This window comes from Loxodonta africana, chromosome 9 (assembly GCF_030014295.1).
Source record: "Loxodonta africana isolate mLoxAfr1 chromosome 9, mLoxAfr1.hap2, whole genome shotgun sequence".
Lineage (NCBI taxonomy): Eukaryota > Metazoa > Chordata > Mammalia > Proboscidea > Elephantidae > Loxodonta > Loxodonta africana.
Window position 1 is genome coordinate 52,316,133 of NC_087350.1, and position 27,636 is coordinate 52,343,768.

The 27,636-nt window shown below is 39.6% G+C and overlaps 1 protein-coding gene across 13 annotated transcripts in view; it reads right to left on the reverse strand.

The window, feature by feature from the left end:
* Window positions 1-27,636, reverse strand: part of RABGAP1 (RAB GTPase activating protein 1) — a 177,002-nt gene that overhangs the window by 18,286 nt on the left and 131,080 nt on the right. For 12 of the 13 annotated variants that reach the window (XR_010323034.1, XR_002785007.2, XM_023544941.2 and 9 more), the window contains 6 exons: window positions 17,990-18,103; window positions 13,924-13,998; window positions 10,148-10,273; window positions 9,421-9,564; window positions 7,554-7,595; window positions 7,153-7,281 (listed from right to left, as the gene is read on the reverse strand). Coding sequence is in view for 11 of the 13 variants with exons in the window: in XM_023544941.2 (XP_023400709.1) it covers window positions 7,153-7,281; window positions 7,554-7,595; window positions 9,421-9,564; window positions 10,148-10,273; window positions 13,924-13,998; window positions 17,990-18,103 (630 nt within the window). In the remaining 2 variants the exon portion in view is untranslated. Of the gene's footprint in view, window positions 1-5,548; window positions 7,060-7,152; window positions 7,282-7,553; window positions 7,596-9,420; window positions 9,565-10,147; window positions 10,274-13,923; window positions 13,999-17,989; window positions 18,104-27,636 lie in introns of those variants that run through there. The other variant, XM_064291480.1, reaches the window with a different exon arrangement.

Consider the following 27,636-nt stretch of genomic DNA (forward strand, 5'->3'; position numbering starts at 1 on the left):
GGGTGAATGTTAGTAGCTGCGCATGGCCAGCTGGGCAAGTTTCATGTGTGTTGTGTAGGTGGATGGGGGGAGTAGGAAGCAAGCAGATTCTAACCCCCAAAGTTCTCATTGCTTTATGTGGTAGGGTTAACAGGAAGCTACATAAATAAGTAAATCTGAGGCAAATCCATCTTCTTTTTAAGAAGGTAAATTGTTTGGGGCAAGGATTTTGCATTTCAGTTACTGGTTAAAAGAACCTGAGATATATACCAAACTTTCTAGCGAACAAGCTGCTTCTATACCTACTAACTTATTTAATTCTCAAAACAACTTTCTATGATGGGTAGAAGAGGGAACAGCACCCTCATTTTACTGCTGAGGAATCAAGACCTAGACAGGTAAAGTACCTGCCCAAGGCCAAATAGCCAGTCTGTTAAGTGACAACACCTGCAGAAGAACACAAATCTGGGGTGCCTCTTGTTTCTCATTCATCTCTGTAGCATGCTTGGTACTGAGCGCAGTTCTTGGCACATACGGAAATCTATCACTGCTGACATGAATTGACTAGAGGAGAGTACTCTAGATGCCTGGGCAGAGGAGGTCAGAAAGGCAGGTCAAGAGAGCACAGGTATTTGAGAGATGATGACTGTCATACAAAGAGCAGCAGCAACTTCGTAAAGGCATCATCTGATTTCCCTCTTCCTGTAACCTGCTGTGCTGATCTACGCTGGGTCACACGCAGAGTCTGCAGAGCCAGGATCAGAGCCAAGGTCTGTGGGCTTCCAAGGCTTGCACTCTAAACCATGGGGCGGGGGGGGGGGGGGGGGGGGCGGGACGGGACTGGACATCCTATTTGATTTTGAGCTTTCTTATTTAATTTGTTCAAAGAGTTCAGACTCAAACGCTTTCAAAGACCACTAAATAGCATTTGGCATCCTGGTTCTACCACCAGAGTATTTTCCTATAATGCAATAAGCAAATCAGTAGCAGAAGACCCAAACAGATAAGGACGAAGGGAAACCAATTTATTAGAATAAGAAGGTCGTGCCCATTGTTGCCCTTACAGCAACAGGCAAATTTAAGGTCTATTACAGAGAGAGAGTACCCACTCAGAATTTTCCCCATGGAATCCAATTTTAAAAGATGATAGCAAGCAAAGAAATAAAACTAAACTTCAACTATAGTGTACAGAGAGCAAGTTTTCAATTCTGACATAAAGACTGAGTTACCTTATCATTAAATGACAAACATCACCAAAAATGGACCTGTAAGTGTCTCTCGTCCCGCTCTATCAATCCTTCATTTATAGTAAAGCACAATGACTATAAGCATTGACTTCAGAGCTGGAAACTCCTGGGACTGAATCCCAACTCCACTAACACCTGTTACTTCACTCCTCTAAACTTCAGTATACACATATGTAAAATGACCTCATATAGTTACTGTGAGGGTTACTTCACTGTATCAGGCACTACTCAAGATTCTGTGAAAAATAATAATAAAAAAAAAGACAAGTGAAGTCACTGCCCTTGCAGAGCTTAAAATCCTGTTACACATTGACTACGCCAATGATTTGAACAGGTAATGAAGGTAGTTTTGTTTTTAGCTCACAAATAAAAATACCCCCCCAAGAGCAAAAAGGGTTTTCTATTTCTCTGAACAGCAAATGTTTAGGATTACATTAATTTGGAGATACCGGTATTTGGTTTTAGTAATAATATATTTTCTTACAGGCAGTTTAAAGTCTGACACATTTACTTTATGCTTGAAATAACAAATTCCAATGAAGCTAATGGCTCAGAAATTACATTTCACTGCAGGCAGAATTTGATAGCAAGAGTAAAGTCTTCAGGAAAACACTTGGATCTAAAACAACTCACTAAGCCATCTCTTTCAGTATTGTTCCTGCTTCTCTTAAACTAGCCTCTCACATATGTACAGACATAAAGAAACAAACTGTTGCTTTCATATATTTCTTGAATAATAATAAGACCTAGGAATTTTTTTCCCCTCTAAAGACAATGTGTTGTAAAGTTGTGAGTATGAAAGTGTTCTGGAGACCCCAGGACTGTTCACGACCTCCTGGAACATTCTATCCAAAGGAGAACTCCTTTTAGATCTTATATCAAAACTGGAAATTTTTTTTTCTATCACTGATCCATCGAGGAGGAGGAATTCAATTGATAGCTAAATGAGTTTTGATGTATGTTGGTTAATTGTAGACTGAGCAGGGAATCTAAAACTTAATGAATAAATACAATATTTCACTTACATAATAAACTCACTTTAAGGAGAAAGAGGGAAAAGGGGAGAAGTAAAACGCCTGGAAAGAAAGAAGCAAATGAGATGCAGGTAAGGACACAGAAAGAAACATATTGAGAAGGAAGACTCAAGGGCAGAGAGGAATACAGACTTTTTTGAGCAACACTCCCATCTTGTGGCCATTTCAGGTACTGCCACACCAACTTTAATTCCTGTTACACTTGTGCAACGAGATGAGGCGGTGGAGTGTAGAGCACCAGGAATGTGGAGAAAGAAGGCCGAGTTCTACCACAGCTCTTGTCACTGCCCTGCCAGGTCCTCTTGGGTAAGTCACTTCTATGAGCCTCAGTTTCCACATTTGATTTGCCCTACCTACCTCACAGAGTACTGCAAAGAAGAAATGAGATGCTTCTAAGGGCTATACGAATATTGAACATTACAACAATATCACAGTGTTAAAACACAACAGCAACAGAAACAGGTATCTGTTACCTGGGCTAGCATGTGGGGTGAACTATTCCCAATTCTCACCTTACTCAGGAAATACACCTGAGTAAACTGAGTCATGATTTAAAAAAAAATGAAAAAATAATGAAATGGAATTTAAATGAGTTGTGGAGGTAAAGTTTCCTTTATACATTCTACGCCCAAAAGTTCAAAATCTAGTTTCCAAACCATTCACCTAGCAGGAACACACTCTTCCATGTCTGAAGGAGGCTCCGGAACCAGAGATGACCATGTACATTCCCTGTGCTGACTGATGTACTCTAGCTCATGCAGTGCGGGCTCATGATTGAGCTTGCCAAAGATTTCTTTTTATTTTTCAGCTGCCAGATCATCACTGTGACTGAGGTTCTTTGCCAGTAACTGGCTCAACCATCATCTCTATCTCCACTTTCTTATTAAGTATAGCTGCCAGAGTACAACTACCAGTAATCATTGCCAACACCATATTTCACCTTTTAGCAGAAAATCTCATTCTCTCACGTCCTGGTCAATCTGTAGGCTTTCTATACTGTAAGTCAATGTCAAGAAAAATTACTATCTTTCTCGCACAAAACCATGTGTAAATAGGGAGAATCATCCAAGGTGTCCCCAACCATGCAAAGCCCTTCAGGGCTGGAAGGAATTACATGTCTAAGCACAAAATACGTCCTATGTAGACATGCTAATGGCAGCCTTGACTGCCTGAACTCATTGTAAGAATAGGCAAATAAAAAGACATCAGACACCTCCCTTATCTGGACTACAGAAATAAAGAATCCATATACAGTATTAATAAAGCTTTTCAAGCTAATAAAAACTCAAAAGGTCAAACTTTCTGCTTAAAGCTATTTTTAAGCCTTGCCTAAATCTGTTAACTCTTCTTTGTAACTTAGTAGAAACTCAACAGCAAATTCGTTCATTCAGTGAACAGGAGAGACAAAAGTCCCTTCTCTCAAAAAGCTTTCATTCCAGTGGGGGGAGACATACAATAATCAAATGAACAGATAATGTTAGGAAGTGATAGTGAAACGAGGAAAAATAAGGCAGAGTAAAGAGAAAGTGTAAAGAGTTGGGGGAGCTGCTACTTTAGACAATGCTATTAGAGGAGGCCTCTCCGATGGCATGACATTTGAACAGAAGCTTGAATGAGGTGACTGTGAAGCCATGCAAACATCTAAGAGAGCATTACTGATAGACCGACCAGCCAAGTGGAAAGGCTCAAGGGGGTGAGCACGCTTGGCACAACAGTAAGAAGGCCAGGGTGTCTGAAGTGGAAAGAGCAAGGGGGAAGGTGGAATAAAAGGTGGTGAGAAGCCAAATCGTGCAGGGCCTTGTAAACCCTGGCAAGAACTTGAGTTTAATTCTGAGATAAGAAGCCATTAGAGAGTTTTAAGCAAGGGAGAGATGGGATCAAAAACAGCCTGGGAGCAGGATCACTGAGGAAACAGAAATACCAGTTAGGAAGCTAGTGGGATAATCCAGAAGAGAAATGATGATGGTGGTTACACTAGGGTATTACTGATAAAGGTGGCAAGAAGTGATCAGATTCAGGATATACTCTGAGGGCTTGCAAGACGTGGAGTGTAAAAGAAAGAGGAGTCAAGGATGACGGCAAAGTTTTTGGCCTGAGGAACCAGGTACCACTAACGGAGATGCAGAAATGAACAGGAAAAGAGTGGGTTTTGGAGGGAAGAAATCATGAGGAGATAAGAGGCAGCATCCTCTTGTGTGCTGAACCAGGCTGAAGTATGAAAAATAACTCAAAGAATCTCAGAACTCACTTGGTTCTACGTTCTGTGCACACCCCCATTCTCCTTGCAAATAGTACTGGTGTCTGATATCTGCTTGAAAAACCACAAGTAAATAATTATAGTAGTAGCCATCACTTCTTGAACCATCACTAATCACCAGGCATCACGTTCAGCATGGACACTGCAGTTATTTCTCACATGTAGAAGTACTTAAACACGATGCCTGGTACATGGTAAACTCTCATGAAACACTGGCCACAGCAACTGTGAAGTAGATGATAATATTTTAATTTTAATGATAATGTCAATGATTATTTAAAGTTCTAGAAGCTCTACTTCATTCTTTTTCAAATCCCCCATTTATTTTATATTACGATTTCTTTTGTTTCTTAGGCTAATAAGGTAGAGTTTTTGTATTCTCCCTTCCACAGACATGAGAACCATTCCAAGGTCCCAACTTAATGCAGAAGTCTCCGTCTCAGTTGCCTCCCGAATGCCCAAAGGCACAGCCATTGTGTCTGTGTGAGCATTAAAACCAAATACCTACACAGTTCCATAATCCTCTACTGCTTTCTCAGTTTACAAGCATACTAGCTTTGAGCTATTTTGTTTTAGGCACCTGGGCATTTCTATTTTTTTCTTTCATGGTTATCTCGGTATTTAAACACTTTTTGATTTATATTTTATCTAGTATTTCTATGTGTTTAAAGTAAGAAGGGTGGTCTGAGTTAGGTCTGTTTGATATATAACCAGGACTAGAAGTCCAACTACTATTTGACAGATGAGGTAACTGAGCCTTAAATAGGGGAAGTACCTTTGAGCCTAGATCTTTCTGACTCCAAGCTCTACTCCACTTAGTAAATAGTGAGGCTTATCCACCACTGTGTCTGCCCCGACACAACAATCCTAGCTCTACCCTTTGGAGTCACATAAGTAAGTATGACAGTCTTTTACTTACCCTATAAGAAAACAAATATAACTGTTCATTCTGTCCCCTGCTTGCCCCCCCCCCCACAAATTTGTTACTTTTTCTTTAAGTGATAAAATCAAGTGATTCTTCATGTATTATTAGTTTTATTTTAGGGAATTTCTGATCCTAATAACCAAAGTTGAAAGTTAAAGGACAGCACAGTAGAAATCATGAAACCTGAGTTCTGCCACTAATCAGCTGTATGACTCTAGGTAGGCTACAACCTCTGTGTTTTGCTTTGTCTTCAAAATGGGGATAATATCTTTGAGTTTAAGGGGGCCAATGATTCAATTCATAGGAGATAATATATACAGGAAGTATTTTAAAAAAAGGGTACAAATTATACAATATAAAAGAACATTTTATTACTACTATTTACCTACTACAAATGTTAATACAAATACACCTTTTGTCATGGATTGAATTGTGTCCCCTAAAAATGCGTGTCAACTTGGTTGGGCCACGATTCCCAGTATTGTGTGGTTGTCTTCCATTTTATGATTTCCCTGTGTTCTAAATCCTATCACTGGGATGTTAATGAGATGGATTAGCAGCAGTTACATTGATGAGATCTACAAGATTAGGTAGTGTCTTAAACCAATCTTTCTTGAGATATAAAAAAGAGAAGCAAGCAGAGAGACCGGGGGACCTCATACTATCAAGAAAGCAGAGCTGGGAGCAGAGCATCCTTTGGACCTGGGATTCCTGCTCTGAGATGCTCCCAGACCAAGGAAGATTGATAACAAGGACCCTCCTCCAGAGCCGAAAGAGAGAAAACCTTCCCCTGGAGCTGGCACCCTGAATTTGGACTTCCAGCCTACCAGACTGTGAGAGAATAAACTTTGTTAAAGCCATCCACTTGTGGTATTTCTGTTATAGCAGCACTAGATAACTAAGATATACCTCAACATGTCAATATAAATATGTAAAATACATAAATATAAATATACCTCAACATAAAGAAAACATAAATCCTCACAACTGGACCAATAAGCAACACCATGATAAACGGAGAAAAGGCTGAAGTCAAGGATTTCATTTTACTTGGATTTACAATCAACACCCACAGAAGCAGCACTTAAGAAATCGAAAGATGTACTGCACTGGGCAAATTGGCCGCAAAAGACCTCTTTAAAGCGTTGAAAAGCAAAGGCACCACCTTGAAGACTAAGTTGCGCTGATCCAAGACATGGTGTTTTCAACTGCCTCATATGCATGGGAAAGCTGGACAATGAATGAGCAAGACCGAAGAAGAATTGACACCTTTGAATTACGGTGTTGGAGAATACTGAATATACCATGGACTGCCAAAAGAACGAACAAATCTGTCTTGAAAGAAGTACAACCAGAATGCTACTTAGAAACAAGGATGGGAGACTAGGTCTTACATACTTTGGACATGTTATCAGGAAAAATCAGTCCCTGAAGGACATGATGCTTGGTAAAGTAGAGGGTCAGCGAAAAAGAGGAAAATCCTCAATGACATGGGCTGACACAGTGGCTGCAACAATGGGCTCGAGCATAACAGCAATTGTGAGGATGGCCAGGACCGGGCAGTGTTTCATTCTGTTGTACGTACGGTCGCTGTGAGTCGGAACTGACCTGATGGCACTTAACAACAACATTGTAAATGTTAATAGTTTTACCAGGAATAGTGCAATATTAACTATGCAGAAGAATCTAAATTAGTGCAAAATATTTTACCTTCATGTTGCAGGCTAATTCCATTAGTTTTTTTGCATTTTCTTCTGAGCGATATCTCTTAGGGAGCTGAACCCTGAAGAACTTCAAGGCACCTTCAAAATCTGTCAACAGCAGGTCATCCCTGGAAGTCTTAAAGAAGAAAGTAAGAAAAAATACACATGTACAGAAAAAATTTTGCTAAGAAGATGCCCAAGAAGCATCATATAAACCCATCTCCTTTATAATCCCCTCGAAGATACTTCTCAGCCTTTGTCAGAGCCCCTCACACATATCCAGTCTCAAGGTCAATACTTGAGCACTTTCATTCTAAGTGGCTGCTGAGAATGAAATTCAGACCAGCATAATATTGCAAGTGCAGAAGAGAGAATGGCAGATAACTCAGCTTATGAATAAATGAGTACCTTTAATAATCCAAGGGCGACATTAAAAATGACACTTATTCCCTGAAAGAGAAAAGACAAAAAGAACATTTTCAGTGTTTATATCTGGATTATTAAGCTGTTTGTCCTCAGAATACCCCACAGTCCTAGAGAAATTGTGAAAATTTCATGTAAGGAAATGGGTTATCTTGAAAAACAAAAATTGCAGGGCCACCACTGAAAAGCCACTTAGAGTAGACCCAATCTCCTATTTTTCTGAGAGAAGAGCTTTTTCCAGTCCTTTTTCATATTCAACAAGAAAGAATGCTTCTCCAAAGTATTCCATGCTTTCAAATCAGTACACATTAGAGTCAGAAAATTGTGATCCATCAGGAAATAACTTCTGGTGGACTTTATCTTGTGCTGTCTCAGTCCAAGTAGAGCAAGCGCTCTGTCCCTCAGTCCTACGTCTATGAACTGAATCTGCTCAGGGCTCCCTGCACTGTCTTTCTGCATCTAACCCTTCTCAGAGTGGTGGGGGCAAAGGACAGATACAGAGATATACTAGCATATGTTGATCAATTTAAACTTTTAAGTTTTAGGGCCTCAGTTTCCATAAAGGAACTAATACTTTCCTAAGGGTTTTCTGAGATAATTAATCAACATTTATGTAAATTACCCAGTATGCCACCTGGCCCTTAGTAACTACTTAACAAATGGTTGGTTGTAATAGCAAAAAATTAGACACAACTTAAAGGTCTGAGATTAGGAGTTACTTGCATAAATTATGGCATCTCCAAATAATGGAACACCTGGGCAGCCATTAGGAATTACGGTATACTTGGTAATGTTTCTTTCTTATAGTGCGTCTTATGACATCTCAAGCTGGGTGACAGGTACAAACTCATCATGGATTTTTGTATGTCTCGAATATGGTATAATTAAATAAAAAGAATGACGGTATAAATGTGTCTTACAGATGCTGAAGTATAAGAAATGAAAAAAAGGTTACCAAATAGCATATACAGTATATATTTTTAAGTATATACATACAGAACCATAATATACATTATTACATAATATTTCATATAGAAATTATATACAGACATATGAACAGAAAAAAAAAAAAAAACGGCTGAAAGCACATACACCAAAATGCTAAAAGGAGCGACACATCTAGAAAGTGGGATTACAAGCATCTTAAATTCTTTTTGCTAGTATTTCCTATAGTTTCTACAATAAACATGTTATTTTTACAATTTTTTTTTTCTTAAACACACACATATACCCCACATACAAAATACTCAAAACAAATGTGGCAAAGACTGTTATTTATCCTAATGTCTATTTTCTATTAGTAACAGAACCCCGATTTTTAATGCATTCCTACCCAGCTAAAATATAACCTCCACTGCAACTAGGTGTAGGCATATAACTAAGATCTGGTCAGTACAAGGTAAGTGGAAATGCCGGGTGAAACCTCCATTTGTAGGTTCCTTATTTTGTACTTTTCTTGGCAGCAGATGATTATTACCTTTCCCCGTCCCCCAGCTGCCCTGGCTTGAATACAGGTGTGATGGCTGGAGCTCTACTCAGCCATTAGGAGGAGAGCCATACTATAGGGAGGGCAGGTTACTGCCGACCTTCTGACTTCTTCTACTTTTATTTAGTCACATTATTTTGGGTTTCTTCACTATTAAATGCAGCCAAATCTAATACTAATATAAATGTCCAATATTTCCTTTCTTAGCAAAGAATACCTTTAACAAAATGTGATCAAGAGCAACAGCCCAAGGAACCATGTAAACCTGGATTTTCTAGCACTGAAATAAAATCACCAACAAGGACAAATTCTATTTTGAGAGAGCTGGCACAAGAAGGACACTGTGAGTGCAAGTCTGATACATACCTCACATAAAAGCAGGTCGATGATATGGAAAACCATGTAGAGAGGGAACTTTGCAGTGAAAAGTGTAAGAAACCACTGGGAGGCATACATGTGTGCTTCAAGGCTTATATCCAGGAAGTGGTTGTACAGGTCAGGAATGTACTCCTGAAATAGCAAACTAATTAGTTTTGGGCACATATGCAGCTATCCAACTCCCACTCAGGAGATTCACAGATCTGCCAAGAGTAGACGAAAAAAGTCACATTCTTGTGTTTTTCTAAAAACATCCAGAGCGTTATTAAGCTGGCAGTCAGCTCTCTTTTCCAGTCGACAAAGTAGCTGTAAAGATAGAGGAATCCCCAAAATGGTAGCAAGTATTTGGAAGGCCAGTTTTTGTTTTCCAAGTTATGAAATGTTTGGGAAAGCTGTTTCACTTTTGTTATGAAATTCCTAACTAGCCAGCTTTAGAGCTGTGGTGAATTCTTCTTGACTGAGTCTGCTGTGGAAAAAGGCCCTGCAAAGACACCAGACCTGCTGGGTGTTCATAAGATTGAAAGCCTAACTCATACACATCAAGTTCATATCTATTAATCTTGGTTCCATCATCACATAGTGAGAAATGACAAAAATGAAACCCGTCCTTAGCCACAGATGGCTAGGGCAATTACCACTGCTCCCTGACACTTTTCATCAACCTAGCTCTCCCCAGTCCTGCACTCGTCAAATGCAGGCTGGTTTCCCTTCTTACCTGCATGAGGCGCTCCAACTGGTAAAACTTGCAATGCAAATCTTCAAAATTTTGCTTGAAAAGTTCCCTGAGACCATAGTCAAACATGATCTTGACCAGAACACTGAATGCCTGTTCTTCAGGCATCTGTAAAGACAGGGAATGGAGAAAACAAAATCATAAAACACATGCAGACATTTTCTTAGTATATTAAATTTTTTCTTCTACTTACTGTCTTATCTAGGTATCAGGAAATTCAGCGACATGCAGCGACTAAGGCCTGTGATTGTGTTTTGTAACATTAACTCACTCACCCAGAAATATTTAATGATGTCTACTCTGTGTCCGACACAGTTCTACCCTGAAGGAGCTTCCCATACAACTAGTACATAATAGAATAACTGTAATATGAATTAGGTGGAAAGACCAGAGGGAACGCAGAAAGTCTGAGTCTGCCTAAGATAGTCAGGAACAGACTTTGGACGGAGAATAGAATTTGAGCTGAGTAGGAATAGGCTGGTAGACAACTGTAGGATATAAAAGTTTCATCTTTCCCAAAGGTCATGTAACCTTTTTAAAATCATCTTACTTCCCTCAGCAGCTATTTCATACTAGTAAAAATGTTTTTCTTTCTCATCGTTGTTCAAAAACATAGCTAGTTAGGAAGAATGTTACCTATTCTAAGGAACAGTTAAGTCTGCAACCACATTTAAAGTATTAGAAAAACCCTACCTCACTTTTGTTTACAAACAGTACCTATTTCTAATACCTATATCCTCCATAGCTTTATGGAAAAACACTTCCCTAAAAACCTTGCAAGATGTCTAGTTTTCAAAACAGAAATAAAAGCACTGGAGATGTTATTTAAACCTTGCAGTGAGTGTAGCAAGCTTTCAAAAAAGTAAAGAAGGTGGGTGGACTTCTGTGGAACAAGATGATGGAGGTGGACTGAGCACAGAAATCACTGGGAATAAAACAGGGCTAACCAGCAAGTGAGATTAGGTAATAAACTAGGGAAGCACAGCAGATTATTATTAAAAAGGTAAGGGTATTTGGGGCAAAGGGCCAGATCTTTAAGGTCTTTGATATGGAAGGCAACTATATTTTCCCACATTGCTGAGGGAGACATGGGGTGACCCAGGGTGGCATTTCTGATGTTAGGTGTCCCATCTCCCCTCACTCTGAAACTAGCATTTATCTTATCTGATGTAATCCAAACAATAACACTACAGCAAAACAGCCCAGAGTTCAATGTAAGACATTACGGATTTGACCACGAAACCATTTTAAAGGGGCTGTGATACTTAAACGGGGGTAAATGTCCTTGGAATGAAGTTGAGAACAAAGACAAACCAGACAAGCTTGTGAGACTTTGAGATATAAAATCTGATTAAAACAACAAAACAAATTTAAAAACTTTATTAATGTTATAGCTTCATTGTAATTTTGCATGCCTACCATCAACACAAGCTAGGTTCACAATAAGAAAATACAAAGTGGTTTTCGTTTTACTTGTATTGCAACCTACACAAAATGGCTTAAAAATCCTTCAAAAGCTTCCCTTTTTATAGAGAAACAAAATCCAGACTCCTTGACCTGGTCTCTGTGGCCATCCCTAAGCTGGTCCTTGTCTACCTCTCTGGTTCCCTCTCCCACTCCCATTACTTATGAGGCTCCAGTTACACTGCCCTTCTTTCAGCTCCTTCCATATGCCACATCTTCCCCATTTCATGGCTTCTACATACTACACTACTCCCTTCGCTAGTGATGCTCTATTCTCCACTCTTTTGCTTTTAAAATACTTCTATTATTTCATAACAATATAGAAAAAAAAGCTAAATGATACAGAAAAGAAAAGAATGGATACCCCTTCTCACTTTTCAAGCTTCCCTTTAAAGGTCACTTCCTCAGAAAAGCCCTTCCTAGCTCCTTAATCTAAATAAGTGTCCCTTGTTATAATCTTGCATTGAACTTTTTATTATATTATAATACTGTTATTATGCTGTTATAGTATTATATTTTTAGTGGCTATTGTTGGTTGCTGTCGAGTCAATTCCGACTCATGGCGACCCCATATGTGCAGAGTATATATGCTCCACAGGGTTTACTAGGCTGTGACCTTTCAGAAGCAGAGCACCAACTCTGTCTTCCAAGGTACCTCAGAGCACCAATGAAATTAATAGTGATATACCTGTGTGATCATTTTGGGTTCACTAGCTCTGCATCCATGAGGCCTGGGACCAAGTCTATATATACTCCTGATCTCCGGCACAGTATAGGTCATAACAGGTGGTCAAAACTCTTTGCTGACACCCCTGTGTGGTATACTTGCAAAGCATTTTAACTTAAGTCTAATCATGAGGAAACAATTAGACAAATCAAGAACGTGGAACATTTTATAAGTAACTGGCCTGAATTTTTCAAAAGTGTCAGTAGCATGATACACACAAAAAAGGCAAGGGTTTGTTTAGACTAAAAGAAAATAAAGAAAAATGACAAATTCAATGCCTGAATCTTGATTAGATTCTGGTTTAAAAAAAAAAAAAAAAGCCATAAAGGACTTTATTTAGACATTTGAGGAAAACTGAATGTGGACCATGTATCAGACATTACTGAATCAATGTGGAATTTCTTACATGTGATCACGGTATTCTGGTTATGTTGCAGAATGCCCTTGTCTTTAGGAGATACATGCTCAAGTATTTAGGAGTAAAATGTCATGATGTTTGCTACTTACTTTCAAAGAATTCAGTAAAAAATAAAATGCGTGTGTGTGTTTGTATGTGGAGGAAGAGAGAGAGAGTAGGGGAGGGGATAGAGAGAGACTAAGAGAGAAAGCAATGTAGAAGAATACTCATTGGCAAATTAGGTAAAGGGTATATGGGTGTTCACTATCAATTTTTTTTTTTTTTTACCAACTCTTCTGTAGATCTGAAAGTTTTCAAAATCAAAAAAGTTGGAGGGAGTCTTTGCTGAATGAATGAATAAAATGGCACTAAAGAAAACCAACTTCTCCCTTTTCTTCCTTTTAAACATAACTCTGATACTTTTTAAAATAACCATTGTAGGAATTTTCTATTGGGACAAACTTGAAACATGGAATATCTTGCTTCATTCACTCCTGCTACCCCCTCCCTGGTTTGTTGTTATTGAATCAAAGCTTAACTTTTGAATGTCTTGTTTCCTTAGGTCCCTACTCTTGGCTACCATACTTGGCACTCATTGACGATGGGGCTGTGCAGATTGTATCTATCAAGTCTGAATACAACCTGGAAGTTCAGGCTATTGGGTGGCAAGGTAGACCAGCTACCATAATTTCTCAAATTATAAAAAGTTTTTTGTTTGTGCTAGTTCTGTCTTGGTAGACATAGATTCTACCTTGATCTGTTGTGATTGTGTAGGAAGAAGGAAAAAAAGGGTTTTTTTTTAAAAAAAGAAAACCAACTTCTCTGCCTCTACTCCAATACATAAATCCCAAAACAAATATTAACGAAAGAAGCTACTTTAGAGAAGATAAAACGTCCTCAAGGGTGCAACCAAGACTAAAATCTACCCAACCTTCCTAGTAATAAAAACAAAGTCTACCCTGTACTAGTTCTCAACACTGCCATTTATTCTTCCTATGTTTCACTTCCATAATGACATTATATTAATTTAAGGAAAAAGTTTCCAGATGCAGGAGTTAAAATTCATGCGAAGAGTCTGCATGAACCCAGTAGAAAACCATGCTCAAGTGTAAGGTTAGTATAAGCTGAGGCAGGCCATGTGCAGGTCATAACAGAGACCTAATTACTCACGTGGAGAAGCAGCACAGCAGCAAGAAAAGACTGGCCCTGGCAATAGCCGATCTCTTCATCATACACAGAATAAGCCTGGAAAATAAACACAAGAGGTATAAATGAACAGTCATTCATGGGCCATGGCTGTAGGATCCTGGCAGATGCTACCCACACCCCACTGTGGCACACTTTGACAGTCAACGAATGATACCAACGTATCTCCAATCTCAACTTTTTCTTTATAATGAACACAACTGTCACTATACTACTTCCTGTGAGCGAGGGGTGGAAAAGGTTAAGCAAAATTTACTTCAGCACTAAAAAAATGTTCTCATATTTCCTTGTCTTTGCTCATGTTGCTCCCTCTGAGATGTCCGTTTTCCTCTTCTCTGCCTGAAAACCCACTCCCCCTTCAAGCCCCAAACATATTCCCACCCCCCCCAGAATTAATTCTTCTCTTCTCTGTGCTTCTCTGGCACTTGGTATACATGCGTGGTTATTACACCACTTACCACAATGCTTTAAACGTCCATCTTCACTACTGGATTATGAGCTTCTTGAGGGCTGGGGTGACGCCTAGTCAACCTAGCCAGCACCTCACACATAGCAGGAACTCACTGTAAACATTATTCATTTTTCTTTCTGGGAAAAAATCCTTTGGCAAAGACACCAAAAAACGATTCTTTCCACATGCCAATAATAACTTTTCTGATAAGAGAGATTTCTCTGAAACCATTTGTGGGTTCCGCTGGAATTCTTATTTCGTATTTTTCTTGGCAACAGATGATTACTACCCATCGTCTCCGAACATTATCTTTAATAGAATATTGACATCTAACATTCCTTATGGTTTGCTCTCTGGTTTTTTAGTTGTTTTTGAGTCCTATTTTTAGTTCTCATTAATATTTACAGTTTTCATGTAAGCTGTGGTAGAAGGGGACTTCCTATAGATTCAAGATGTTATTGCTTGTTTGACAAATTCATTTCTGGTGAAACTCCCTTTATTCTCCATTTGCTTTTTGTGCCAAGGTTCCTCTGTGTTCCAAGAAAGCAATTTAGAATTGGTTATGTTTAGAATTCAGATCCCTTAGTAAAATGGGATGCCAATGCTTAACTTAATATATATATATTTGGGTTTTATCATTAGCTTTTGGTAAAACTTTCAAAAATACATATATCGGTTTTAAATATATATTACAGCTTAAAAAAACATATAACCGTGCTTTCAGAAATTCAGGTAAAATTCATGTAATCTCATTATACCCCTAATATCATCAAAGCTTATCTGATGAGAGGATTACAGAACCAGAAACACATATACTTTTCCAAAGACAAGATGTGCGCCTTATTATACTTGTTAGCTGCCATTGAGTCTACTTTCACTCATGGCAACCTTACGTACAATAAAAAGAAACACTGCCTGGTCCTACAGCATCCTGATAATCGCCAGCAAGTTCAAAAGTCCACTGTTGCGGCTATTTTGCCAATCCATTTCTCCATACCTTCCCATGCCCTCATTGGCCCTCACTTTACCAAACATGATGTCCTTCTCTAGCAACGGATCCCTCCTAATAACATGTCCAAAGTGAGTGAGTTGCACAGGTTCTGTTGTGATCCATAAGGTTTTCATTGGCTAATTTTTGGAAGTAGATCGCCAGGCCTTCTTTCATAGACTGTCATACTCTGGAAGCTACACTGAAACCTGTCCACCATGGGTGATCCTGCTAGCATACCAGTGGCATAGCTTCCAGCATCATAGCAACAAGCAAGCCACCACAATATGACAAACTGAAAGACTGCTGATGGAAGATGTACACAGAGGGCTTTAAAAATGATCTGTTTGTAATACAAGGCCCCACTTTATACCTATGGAATTAATAAAAATGGACAAATTTAATACCAATTTGTTAAGATTGTTAAAAAAACAGTAGTAATATACACCAACACAGCTCTTTCGTTAGTAGTTTGGAAATATTTTTTAAGGTATAAATTAATAGTTTACTGGTTAAAAAGAGCAAAGGCTTTAGAATTAGTCACAGTTGGGCACAAATCCCATAAATGCTTATGTTTAGGTCTGGATCCTGGGCACATTACATGCTTTACAGTAATCAGAGGTTTATCTCATAAAGATGATGTATTATTCTCATTCTGTCCTCTCATGTAAGGTGCTCAGCATATGGCTTAATCAATTATGTTGTTGTTGCTGTTAGTTGCAGTGAAGTCGGCTACAACTGATAGTAACCTTATGCACAAGAGAACGAAATGCTGCCCAGTTCTCTGTATTGAACACCTATAGGTAGAGGATGGAGGGGAGCATATTCTTCAGACTGATGGAAGAGTTTAAGGGAATGCACAGAGACATGAAAGTACATGATACATTTTGGGAAATGTCTGGAATATAGGGCTCTTGGGAAATGTAATGAAATACGGGGAAGAAAGGGCACTTCATCACAAACATTTAATGAGTACCGACTATTTGCAAGGCACTGTACTAAGTGCTACAGATCCTAACACATATAAGAAATGATTCCTGCCCTTCAGAACTTCACAGTTCAGTGGGGGAGGTTAGAAAAGTAAATAAATCAGAGTGCGAAGTTTAACATAGCTGAAGCATAAAATACCTGGGGCTCTTGCAGCAAGATGTCAGCCAGGATATATTACAAAATGCCCTGAATGCTAAGCTAAGGAATCTAAAAAAACCAGAAAATGAATTAAGAAGTTTTTATTTCATTCTGTGAATTATAGAGCAGCACTAAATGTTTTTGTGGAGGCCACTGAAACGATTCAATGGAGAGGTCAACAAAGAATAAATAATAAACAGGTTAGAGCATAAAGGCAGGGAGACTACAGCAAGGCAGCTTTTGTGAAAGTGTCAGCACAGTATGATACAGGCCTGTACCCAGCCAGGGGACAGAAAGGGATGTACAGCTCTAAGAGACATCAGTCATATCAAACTCACTGTGGACAAAGAGAGGAACTGAAAACTAATAGAGAAATAACTGCATCTTCAGCAAGGCAGTGACAAGGGAGGGGAAAAGGACTGTTTTCAATTAAAAGTGGTATTACAAATAAATGTAATGTGAACCTTGTTGGATCCTGATCCTAACCAACTGTATTAAAGATATTTAGGGGAATCTAAATATGGAGTGGCTACTGCATGGTGTTAAAGAATTATTGTTAATTTTGTTAAATGGTTATTTATGAAATACCCTTACTTTTTTAGAGATGCATAGTGAAGAATTTAGGATCATTATGTCCGGGATTTGCTTTTAAGTACTTCAGGGAAAAAAAAGGGGTAGATGAAGCAAATGAGGCAATATGTTGCTAAACGCTGAATCTGGGTAAAAGATATATACACAAATTCATTATACCATTCGGCTTTAGTGTATGTTGGAAAATTTTCATAAAAAACATGTTTTTAAATTAACTCTATTTTTCGACATCTTTTGTTTGATGTATTTGTACAGCTGGGAATTTAGGCTTGAGCTAATGTAGATTTGGGAATCTCTGTACAATGGTGACAGCTAAAGTTCTGGGAGTGGAAGGCATCACCCAGGGTGAAAGTGTAGAGCGAGAGGAACTATGGACTGAGCACCCAGGGGAAGGCATCTGTTTCAGAGTCAGGCAGACAAACTAACGAGGGTTTTCGCAAAGTCGTGAGAAAGGTGATAACCTGCATGGATATCAGTGCTTCACACTGTTGGATGGTGTCATAGGTGCCAAGTTCATCACTTAAATTGTGAATGCTGAATAGGAATTTGCATTGCTACAGGACTCAGAGGCTCTTAACATAAAACCAGTTTTTGGAAGTCTAAACGGGAGCCAAGAAACTGTCACCCGAAAATCCTGATTAAAAGGGGAAAAGAAAGCCTAGCATTTTATTTTTTAAATTATTTTCCATTCTTTAATGAGTCTAAAATCGTGTTGTTACTTTTGATTTTACAAAGTCTTTTCTCTCTTTTTTTGCTTTCTTGAACATCAGATACAAATTAAACTTTCTAGTTGATTTTTGTAAAATTTTAAAGAACCAGAACTATCTCTAAAAATGGAGTCTTTTTTTGTTTGTTTGTTTGACATGAAATACCTTGCATATTTTATATAAAGAATCTTGTCCATCTCCTCCTGTGTCTTTAAAGTAGTCATGGGCTGGGAATGTCCGGTTAATATCCCGGGTGATAGCACTGTCCTGGGGAGACTCCTATGGAAACATAAAAGGGTTTAATGGTCAATCATATACCTATCTGGGTCTATACAAGTACAAGGTCTTTTTGTTTACATGCTTTAAAATGGTGCCAGGACATGATACATGCTACAACATGGATTAACCTTAAAAGCATTATGCTAAGAGAAATAAGTCTGTCACTAAAGGACAAGTATTATATGACCCCACTTATATGAAATAGGCAAATGTATAGAGAACAAAGTTTATTAGTGGTTACCATGGGTGGGAGGGAGAGGGAAAAGAGGTGTCTTAGTTATCTTCATTATCATTAATATAATAAAGACAGCCCATTCCCAAATGAGATTATAACCACAGGAGTAGAAGTTTTACAACACATATTTTTGGGGGACACAATTCAATCCATAACATTCAACTCTTTGGCCCCCTGCCCCCCAAATTCATGTCCCTGCCACATGTGAAACACATTGATCCCATCACATCATCCCTAAAGTCTTAAATCAACTCCAAGTCCAAAATGTCTTCTTCTCAATCATCTAAATCAAATATGGGTGACACTTTAGGCATATTCCATTCCTGGGACAAAATTCTTCTTCGTCTGTGAACCTGTGAAATCTAGACTACAAGTTATCTATTTCCAAAGTACAATGGTAGAACAGACTTAAGATAGACATTTCCATTACAGATGGGAGAAACTGGAAGGGAAGATGGGATAATGGGCACCCAGCAAGTCCAAAACCCAGCAGAACAATTTACATTAGCTCTCAAGGCTTGAAGATAACCCTCTGTTATTTGGGACTACCTTAGTTACCTAGTGCTGCTGTAACAGAAATAAAGGTGGACAGCTTTAACAAAGAAAGGTTTTCCTCTTACAGTCTAGTAGGCTAGAAGCCCAAATTCAAGATGTCAGCTACAGGGGAAGGCTTTCTCTCTGTTGGCTCTGGGGGAAGGTCCTTGTCATCAATCTTTCCTTTGTCTAGAAGCTTCTCAAACCAGAGACCCCTGGGTCCAAAGGACGCACATATTTCTGGCTCTTCTTACTTGGTAGTAATAAGGTCCCTCTGTCTCTCTGCTTCCTTTTCTCTTTTATATCTCAAAAGAACTGACTCAAGATACAACCTAATCTTGTAAATTGAGTCCTGCCTCATTAACATACCTGCCTCTAATCCTGCCTCATTAACACAGAGATAGGATTTACAACACACAGGAAAATCACATCAGATGACAAAATGGCGGACAATCACACGATACTGGGACTCATGGCCTAGCCAAGTTGACCCACATTTTGGGGGGACACAATCCAATCCATAACAGGCACCATCTAGGCAACAGCCCTGTCCTCCAGACTCTGGGTGTTGGCCACGCCCTCTGGATTTTGGGCGGAGGTCCCTCAGCCCTGGGTTTTAGCTTTGCCTTTCAAGCCCACTGGGATGGCAACTCTGCTCCCTTAGCTTTGTTCAGCCCCATTCTCCTGGTCCACCTGAGTGGCGACCTCACTGTCTTGGCCCCGGCAGTCCCCATTCCTCTGCTCCTTGGGCATGGAAGCCCCGCCCCCTCAGCTTTGGGAAGTGGCCCCGCTCTTTGAAACCGAAAATGTCCCATTTCCTGTGTTCCTTCCAATAGTTCTGCTGATCTCTGAGCTGCCCCAGGGATAGTCCTTTCCTTTTTTGGAGAACAGATGTAGCACCTTTGGTCTGCTTCCTGCCTGTAAATTCCCAGAGGCAGACAGTTTCCTTTCATCCTGTCTCTGACCCCTTCGGTCTAAGCTGATGGGTTTTCTGCTGTGGTAGTTGGTTAGATCCATCAGTCACAGGCTTTATCTTTTTAACAAAAGACTGTGTAGCCACATCCTTGGTGAAAATTCTAGGACATATGTCCTTAGTTTGTACAACAGAATTTTCCAGATCTTTAAATTCTGTTTTCATTTTGTACAGATCATTTTTAAGTCCATCTCCTTTCTTTAGCATTTCACTATAAGTGGCAACGAGAAACCACGCAGCCTCTTTAAGATCTCGGTTAGAAATCTCATTAGTCTGACATCCAAGTTAATCACTTACAAGTGCTACATTCCACCAAACATCTGAATATAATTTAGACACGTTCTCTGCCACTGCATAAAAAGCATCGCTCTTCCTCCACTGTCCAGTCACACATCCATCATTTTCTTTTAAAACCTCACCAAAAGTACATTTAATGTTAACGTTTCTAGCAAACATTCTGTTGCTGGAGCATAAGTATTCTCTAAGATAACAGAGACTTTCTCGATAGCTCTCCTCACTTCCTTCTGAGCCGTCACCAGAATTGCCTCTGATGTCCGTAATTCTACCAACAGTCTCTTCAAGGCAATAAAATAATCTAGGCTTTTACTATTAGGTACCTTAAAGTCTTCCAGCTTCCACCCACTACCCAATTCCAAAACCACTTCCACATGTAGGTATTTGTTAGAGCAGCACCCCCACTTTTCAGACCAAATTCTTAGTTATCTAGTGCTGCTGTAACATAAAATACCACAAATGGGTGGCTTTACCAAACAGAAGTTTATTTTCTAACAGTTTAGGAGGCTAGAAGTCTGAATTCAGGGTGCTGGCTCTTGGGAAAGGCTTTCTTTCTTTGTTAGCTCCGGATGAAGGTCCTAGTCTCTTAGAGCTTCTGCTCCTGGGCGATTTTCATGTGGCTTGGCATCTCTCTTCCTCTATCTCTGCTTCGTCACTTGCTTGTTTAATCTCTTTTATATCTCAGAAGAGACTGACTCAAGACACACCCTATACGAATCCTGCTTCTAACATAAACACAATCCATTCCCAAATGAGATTATAACCACAAGCATAGAGATTAATGATTATAATATGTATTTTGGGAGGACACAATTCAAACCGTAACAGGGAGAGTCATCGCTTAGGGGGCACTTAGCTTCTGTTAATAGTGGTGGAATAACTTGGAAAAGGAGAGCTGTCATGACTGTACAACATGATGAATGTAAGCAATGTCACTGAATTGTACATGTAAGAATTGTTAAATTGGCAAATGTTATATTTTCTACCACACACACACATGCACACAAATCTTGCCGGTTCCTATATCCACGCATTCATGCCCATAGTTACTGCTTCTTCAGGGACCTGCCACTCAAGCCAAAGCAAAATCAAATGTAGGGAAAAAATACGAAAGAAAAACAACTTGTTTCACTCTGTACACCTCATGCTATACTCCATTCCTTATGCAAAGAAGTGCAGCTGGTGACTTTTCTGTTACAACAGATAAAATGTGCTATTCAAAATGCATTTACGATAGGAAAATACTCAACCTAATCTCAAAGGAAGGAGGTCAAGTGCTCCTGTTAGAAAAACTGGGTATAAAAACTGCTGTTTTAACTTATCCTATGGCATGAAGTCCATGTATCAGGCTCTCAAATAGAAAAGAATTCCCTTAAACAGAGTTTGTCTGAAAGGCAAATGGCATAAGAATGTACATAGCAATTTACTCAATATGAACACTATACGATCAAATCCCAAGGAACTTATTCAAACAGACTGTGGGAAGATATTCCTTTTTAACTAAATCTAAACAGATGTCAATAATGTCAGCAATCCTTCATAAAAAATACCAGTATCCAGCTATCTCTAATATCTTTCCGTTGTTGAATTTTATTTGCTTGCATGCTGAAGAACTGAAACACAAAAAGGTGACACTTTAAGAATTCATTGTCTTCACAACTAAGGCAATAGACCTGATTCTCTTTGGTAAGTCTACATCATATTCAGCATACCATCCAACAGCCTGATACTCCTGTTCTAAAATGAAAAACAAAAGTGATATTCTTCTCTCACCCAGTAATTTTTCTAGCCTTTTGGGCAATCATGTTCCCAGAGCCGTGAATATTTTACAGCTTTGGGATTTGAACCCAACACTTCCTCTAAAGCCTATGCTCTTTCTTAACCAAAACTATTATACCTTCAAGGATACACACACACACACACACACACACACACGTTTATATATATATGAAATATAAAAAGCTCCAAAAGAGTATGTGACATATATATAAAAAAAACCAAACCTGGTGTTGTTGGGTCGATTCCGACTCATAGCGACCCTATAGGACAGAGTAGAACTGCTCCACAGAGTTTCCAAGGAGCGCCTGGCAGATATGAACTGCCGATCCTTTGGTTAGCAGCTGTAGCACTTAACCACCACGCCACCAGGGTTTCCCGTGACACATATATATATATACACACACACACACACACATATATATATGTGACATATATATAGAGGACACATAATAAAAGTGAAAGCAAAGCCTCCAACACTGCTGAGAGCTGGAGCCATCCTCTGTCTGAAAACACACATGCACACCTTCACATACTCTACTGATACACAGCTGCTGCTATGTAGAATATACACAACATATGGAAATATATATTATTTTTATTTTTGTATATCTTATCTTACCTATAAAACTATTTACTTAAGGGCAGAAACTGTGCTTCTGTTTTATAATCCACAAAACCTAGCTTAATGCATGGCACAGTCAATGGTTGATAAATATACCTAATAAAAGTCCAAAAGCCTCTTTAGAATTAATGAATGGCTATGCTAATGTGTTCAACAGCCCTACCCAAACCAGGATCTCCAATGCTAAATGTTTAATTCAAGTTCAGACCCACGTGAATGAGGCACTACATTAAATCAGGAAAGAATCCTATTAACTGAATAACTTAAAAAACATTCCGGAACTACATAACTGAAATAAAAACCAAGAAAGTTCTAAATGACTGATTTAATAATAACTATGAAATTGTGTAAAATGTAGGTTAGAGTAAATATCTGTCACAAGAAACAGAACAAAGATTATACAGAAAGTAATGTCTTTTTGATAAAAAATGAAAAATAAATTTTGCAAATATCAAGAGGAATGACAAGGAAAGTAGGTCTATATACCAGAAATATATGCTTTATTAAAGTAGGTTAAAGATTTTTTTTTCCAGCCACGATTATGCACATTATCCTGGAATTTAGTTTTAATTTTAACAAACACATACAACGTGAAACAACAACACAGAAAGAGAATCATAGGCATGTATTACTTGATAGGGAATTAAGAAATCTCTATCTTTAATAAGGAGCCTTGGTGGCACAGTGGTTAAGAGGTTGGCTGCTATCCAACAGGTCTGCAGTTGGAATCTACCAGCTGCTCCTTGGAAACCCTATGGGGCAGCTCTGCTCTGTCCTATAGGGTAGCTATGAGTCTGAATACGCTCTATGGCAACAGGTTTGGTTTATGGCTTTGCTTTTTGATGAACAGAAGTTTTATTTCTGATGATGTCCCATTTATCTATTTGTCTTTTGTTGCTCATGCTTTCAATGTCGTATCTAGGAATCCACTGTTAAAAACTAGATCCCGAAGAATTATCCCTATATTTTCCCCAAAGAGTTTTATGGTCTTAGTTCTTACATTTAGGTCTTGAATGTATTTTAAGTTAGTTTTCACACGTAGTATGAGGTGTGGGTCCATGTTCATTCTTTTGTTTGTGGGTATCCAGTTGTCTGAACACCATTTAAGAGATTATTCTCTCCATATTGAATGGACTTAGCATACTTGTTAAAAATCAGTTGACCACAGACATATGGATTTATTTCCAGACTCTCAATTCTATATCATTGGTCTATATGTCTATCATTATACCAATACCAGACTGTTTTATCCGTGTGTTCCTTGGCTTGTTCTGCGTATTGCCTGATCTTCTTCCTGATGTCTTGAAGAGTTCTGTATATTAATCTTTTGAATTCTGCATCTGGTAATTCCAGGAAGGCACTTTCATCCAGAAGATCCTTTGATTCTCTGTTTTGAGAGCTTATTGAAGCAATCATGGCCTGTTTCCTTATGTGGTTTGATACTGACTATTGTCTCCGAGCCATCTATAAGTTATTGTATTAGTTTATTTTATGTTTGCTTACCGTATCCTAGTTTCTTGCTTTGTTTTGTTTTGATATGCCCAAATGAGTTGCTTGAGTGAGCTAGCTTGATTATTTTCGCCTTTGGAGCTCTGACATCCTGTCACGAGATGGGTAGAGCTGTTATCAGGTATATGAGCTTATGAGTCCATTCACTTTTCTTGTGTGGATTCAGCTCAGGTGTCCAGGTAGCTGGTCATCAATTGTGTGGTAAAGGTTCTGTCCTACAGTCTTAGAGCAGCAGGGGTGTTTGGTGTAGGTGCTAGTATCTGGTTGCAGCAGGGGGTGATGCTCTGAACAAGACAGAGGGCTGAGAACCAACCCCCATGTGTCTCTGAGGAAAGTGCATCCCCCCCTTCCCTAGAGCATACAGGTGGGTGGGTTTTACAGACACCCAAGGTTTTTGGTTGGAAGGACTGGAAGGTACCAATTATCCCGGGACCTCTGTCGTCACAGGTGGCTGGCTGTGTGACCTGAGCGGAGCCACCAGTCCTCGGGACCCTGATGTGGGTAGGTAAGGACCCTGTTTAACAGACAAAGAGGTGTCAACACCCACCTCTCCACTCTACAGCTTAAACACTCGCAGTCTGCCAGCAAGGGCCTATTCTCCTGAAATAGGGCCACACAGGTCCACGCGGGGGGAAAGGTATTCAAAGTCCAGGGAGCGTTCATGCCTAGACAGGAGCTGCTTCTGTCCTGAGCTCCCCAGGTTAGTGGAACTGGCAAATTATCTTTTCCGCCTGTTGTGAATTTATTCCTCCTCCAAGTCCGAGCAAGGCTCAGGGCACTCAAATGGGCCAATCTCAGGCCCAGGGAAAGCAACAGCCACTGAAGCTGGCTTGGGGGCAGGGGGCGCGGTAAATACACACAAGTACTTAGCTTTTGCTGAGAGCGCTGTTCTTCTCTGGCTCTGGTGGTATGAGTAGGCTGCGCAGCTTGGCTGATGCTCCCTGAGAAACTTAGGTCGAATGCTATCACCGCCTGCCGCAGCCACTCCCAGGTATGGTGCCTGAGGGATCCCAGCGATTCAGGTCTGGCAACTCCTCTCCGCTTCTAAACCGCCTCTCTCTCCCCCCGCCGCTCAGTCCATTTTCTAACTTTGCCTTTGATGTTCAGGGCTCCTACCTTGTCACAAATACAATCGTTTCACTTGATTTTTCGGGTCTTTGCTTTAAGAGGGCTCGCCGGAAGCATCTGGCTATTCTGCCATCTTGGCCCCACCTCTCAATACCAGACTGTAGCTTTATAATAGGTTTTGATTGGGAAGTGTGAGTCTTCCTACTTCTTTTACAAGATTGCTTTCAATATTTGGGACCCCTCACGGAGCCCTGGTGGTGCAGTGGTTAAGAGCTATGGCTGTTAACTCAGCAACTTCAGGCAAAAGGCTTGCTGGTGGAATAGGGTGCCTCTGGGCACTTGGCAGAACCAGGTTCACTGATCCACAGTGCAAGAGAGCTGAGTGTCTCTGGGCAGGAAGCTTTTTGGTGGAGTGGGGTGCCTCTGCGTATGCATCAGTGGAAATAAAGAGCTTTGTAACACTTACCCAAGTAGGACAGCTAGTGTGTAGTGTTTTCCAACCTAGACGGCTCATCTTCCAGCACTATTTCAGACAATACTCTGTTGTGATACATAAAGTTTTCATTGGCTAATTTTCAGAATAGATTGCAAGGCCTTTCTTCCTCATCTGTCACAGTCTGGAAGCTCTGCTGAAATGGGTCCACCATGGGTGACTCTCCTAGCACCTAAAATACCAGTGGAAAAGATGCCAGTATCACAGCAACCCACCACTCCTTTGTCGGTTTGTCATACTGTGGTGGCTTGTGTGTTGCCATGACACTAGAAGCTATGCCATCAGTATTTTAAATACCAGCAGAGTCACCCATGATAGACAGGTTTCAGCAGAGCTTCCAGACTAAGACAGACTAGGAAGAAGGACCTGGCGATCTACTACAAAACTGGCTAGGGAAAACCTTATGAATAGCAGCGGAACACTGATGTAGTGTTGGAATATGAGTGCCTCAGGTTGGAAGGCACTCAATATATGACTGGGGAAGAGCTGCCTCCTCAAAGTAGAGTAAATCTTAATGACATGGATGGAGTACGGATTTGGGGACCTTCATTTGCTGATGCGGCACGGCACAAAATAAGACACACCTGCAAACATCCATTAATGATTGGAATGAGGAATGTACAAAGTATGAATCTATGAAAATTGGAAGCTGTCAAAAATGAAATGGAACACTTGAAGACTGATATCCTAGGCATTAGTGAGCTGAAGTGGACTGCTCTGGCCATTTTGAATCAGACAACCATATGACCTAGGACACTGGGAATGACAAATTCAAGAGGAACGGCATCACATTCATTATCAAAAAACATTTCAAGGAACTCTCCTGAAGTACAACACTGTCAGTGATATAACATCAATACACTTAAAAGGAAGACCAGTTAATAAGACTATTATTCCAATTTATGCAAACCAAAACCAAACCCATTGCCATCGAGTCGATTCCGGCTCCTTACAACTCTATAGGACAGAAGAGAACTGCCCCATAGAGTTTCCAAGGAGCACCTGGTGGATTTGAACTGCTGACCTTTTGGTTAGCAGCCATAGCTCTTAACCACTAGTATTTTTTTTACCAATTTCTGCAGCCTAAAATTAATCAAACATGCACTCGTCTTTGCCAAGAAATTTGGAAGACAGCTACCTGGCAAACCCACTGGAAGAGATCCATATTTGCACCCATTCCAAAGAAAGGTGATCCAACAGAATGCAGAAATTATCAAACAATATCCTTAATACCACACTCAAGTCAAATTTTGCCAAAGATCATTCAAAAGTGGCTGCAGAGATCAAAGACCTAAATATAAAATATAAAACGATAAAGATCATGGAAGAAAAATAGGGACAATGTTAGGAGCCCTAATACATGGCATAAACAGCATACAAAACATTACTAACAATGCAGAAGAAAAACTAGGTTAGGTAACTGGGAGCTTCTAAAAAATCAAATACCTATGCTCATCCAAAGACTTCACCAAAAGAGTAAAAAGACTACCTACAGACCGGGAAGAAGTTTTTAGCTACGACATTTCCGAGCAGTGTCTGATCTCTAAAATCTACATGATACTGCAAAAACTCAACTACAAAAAGACAAATAACCCAATTAAAAAATGGGCAAAAGATATGAACAGACAAGTTACTAAAGAAGACATTCAGGTGGCTAACAGATACATGAGGAAATGCTCACGATCATTAGCCATTAGAGAAATGCAAATCAAAACTACAATGAGATTTCTTCTCACTCCAACAAGGCTGGCATTAATCCAAAAAACTCAATACAATAAATGTTGGAGAGGCTGTGCAGAGACTGGAACACTTATACACTGCTGGTGGGAATGTAAAATGGTACAACCACTTTGGAAATTGATTTGGCATGTCCTTAAAAAGCTAGAAATAGAACTACCATACGATCCAGCAATCCCACTAATTGGAATATATCCGAGAGAGATAAGAGCCTTTACATGAACAGATATATGCACACCCATGTTCACTGCAGCACTGTTTACAATAGCAAAAAGACAGAAGCAACCAA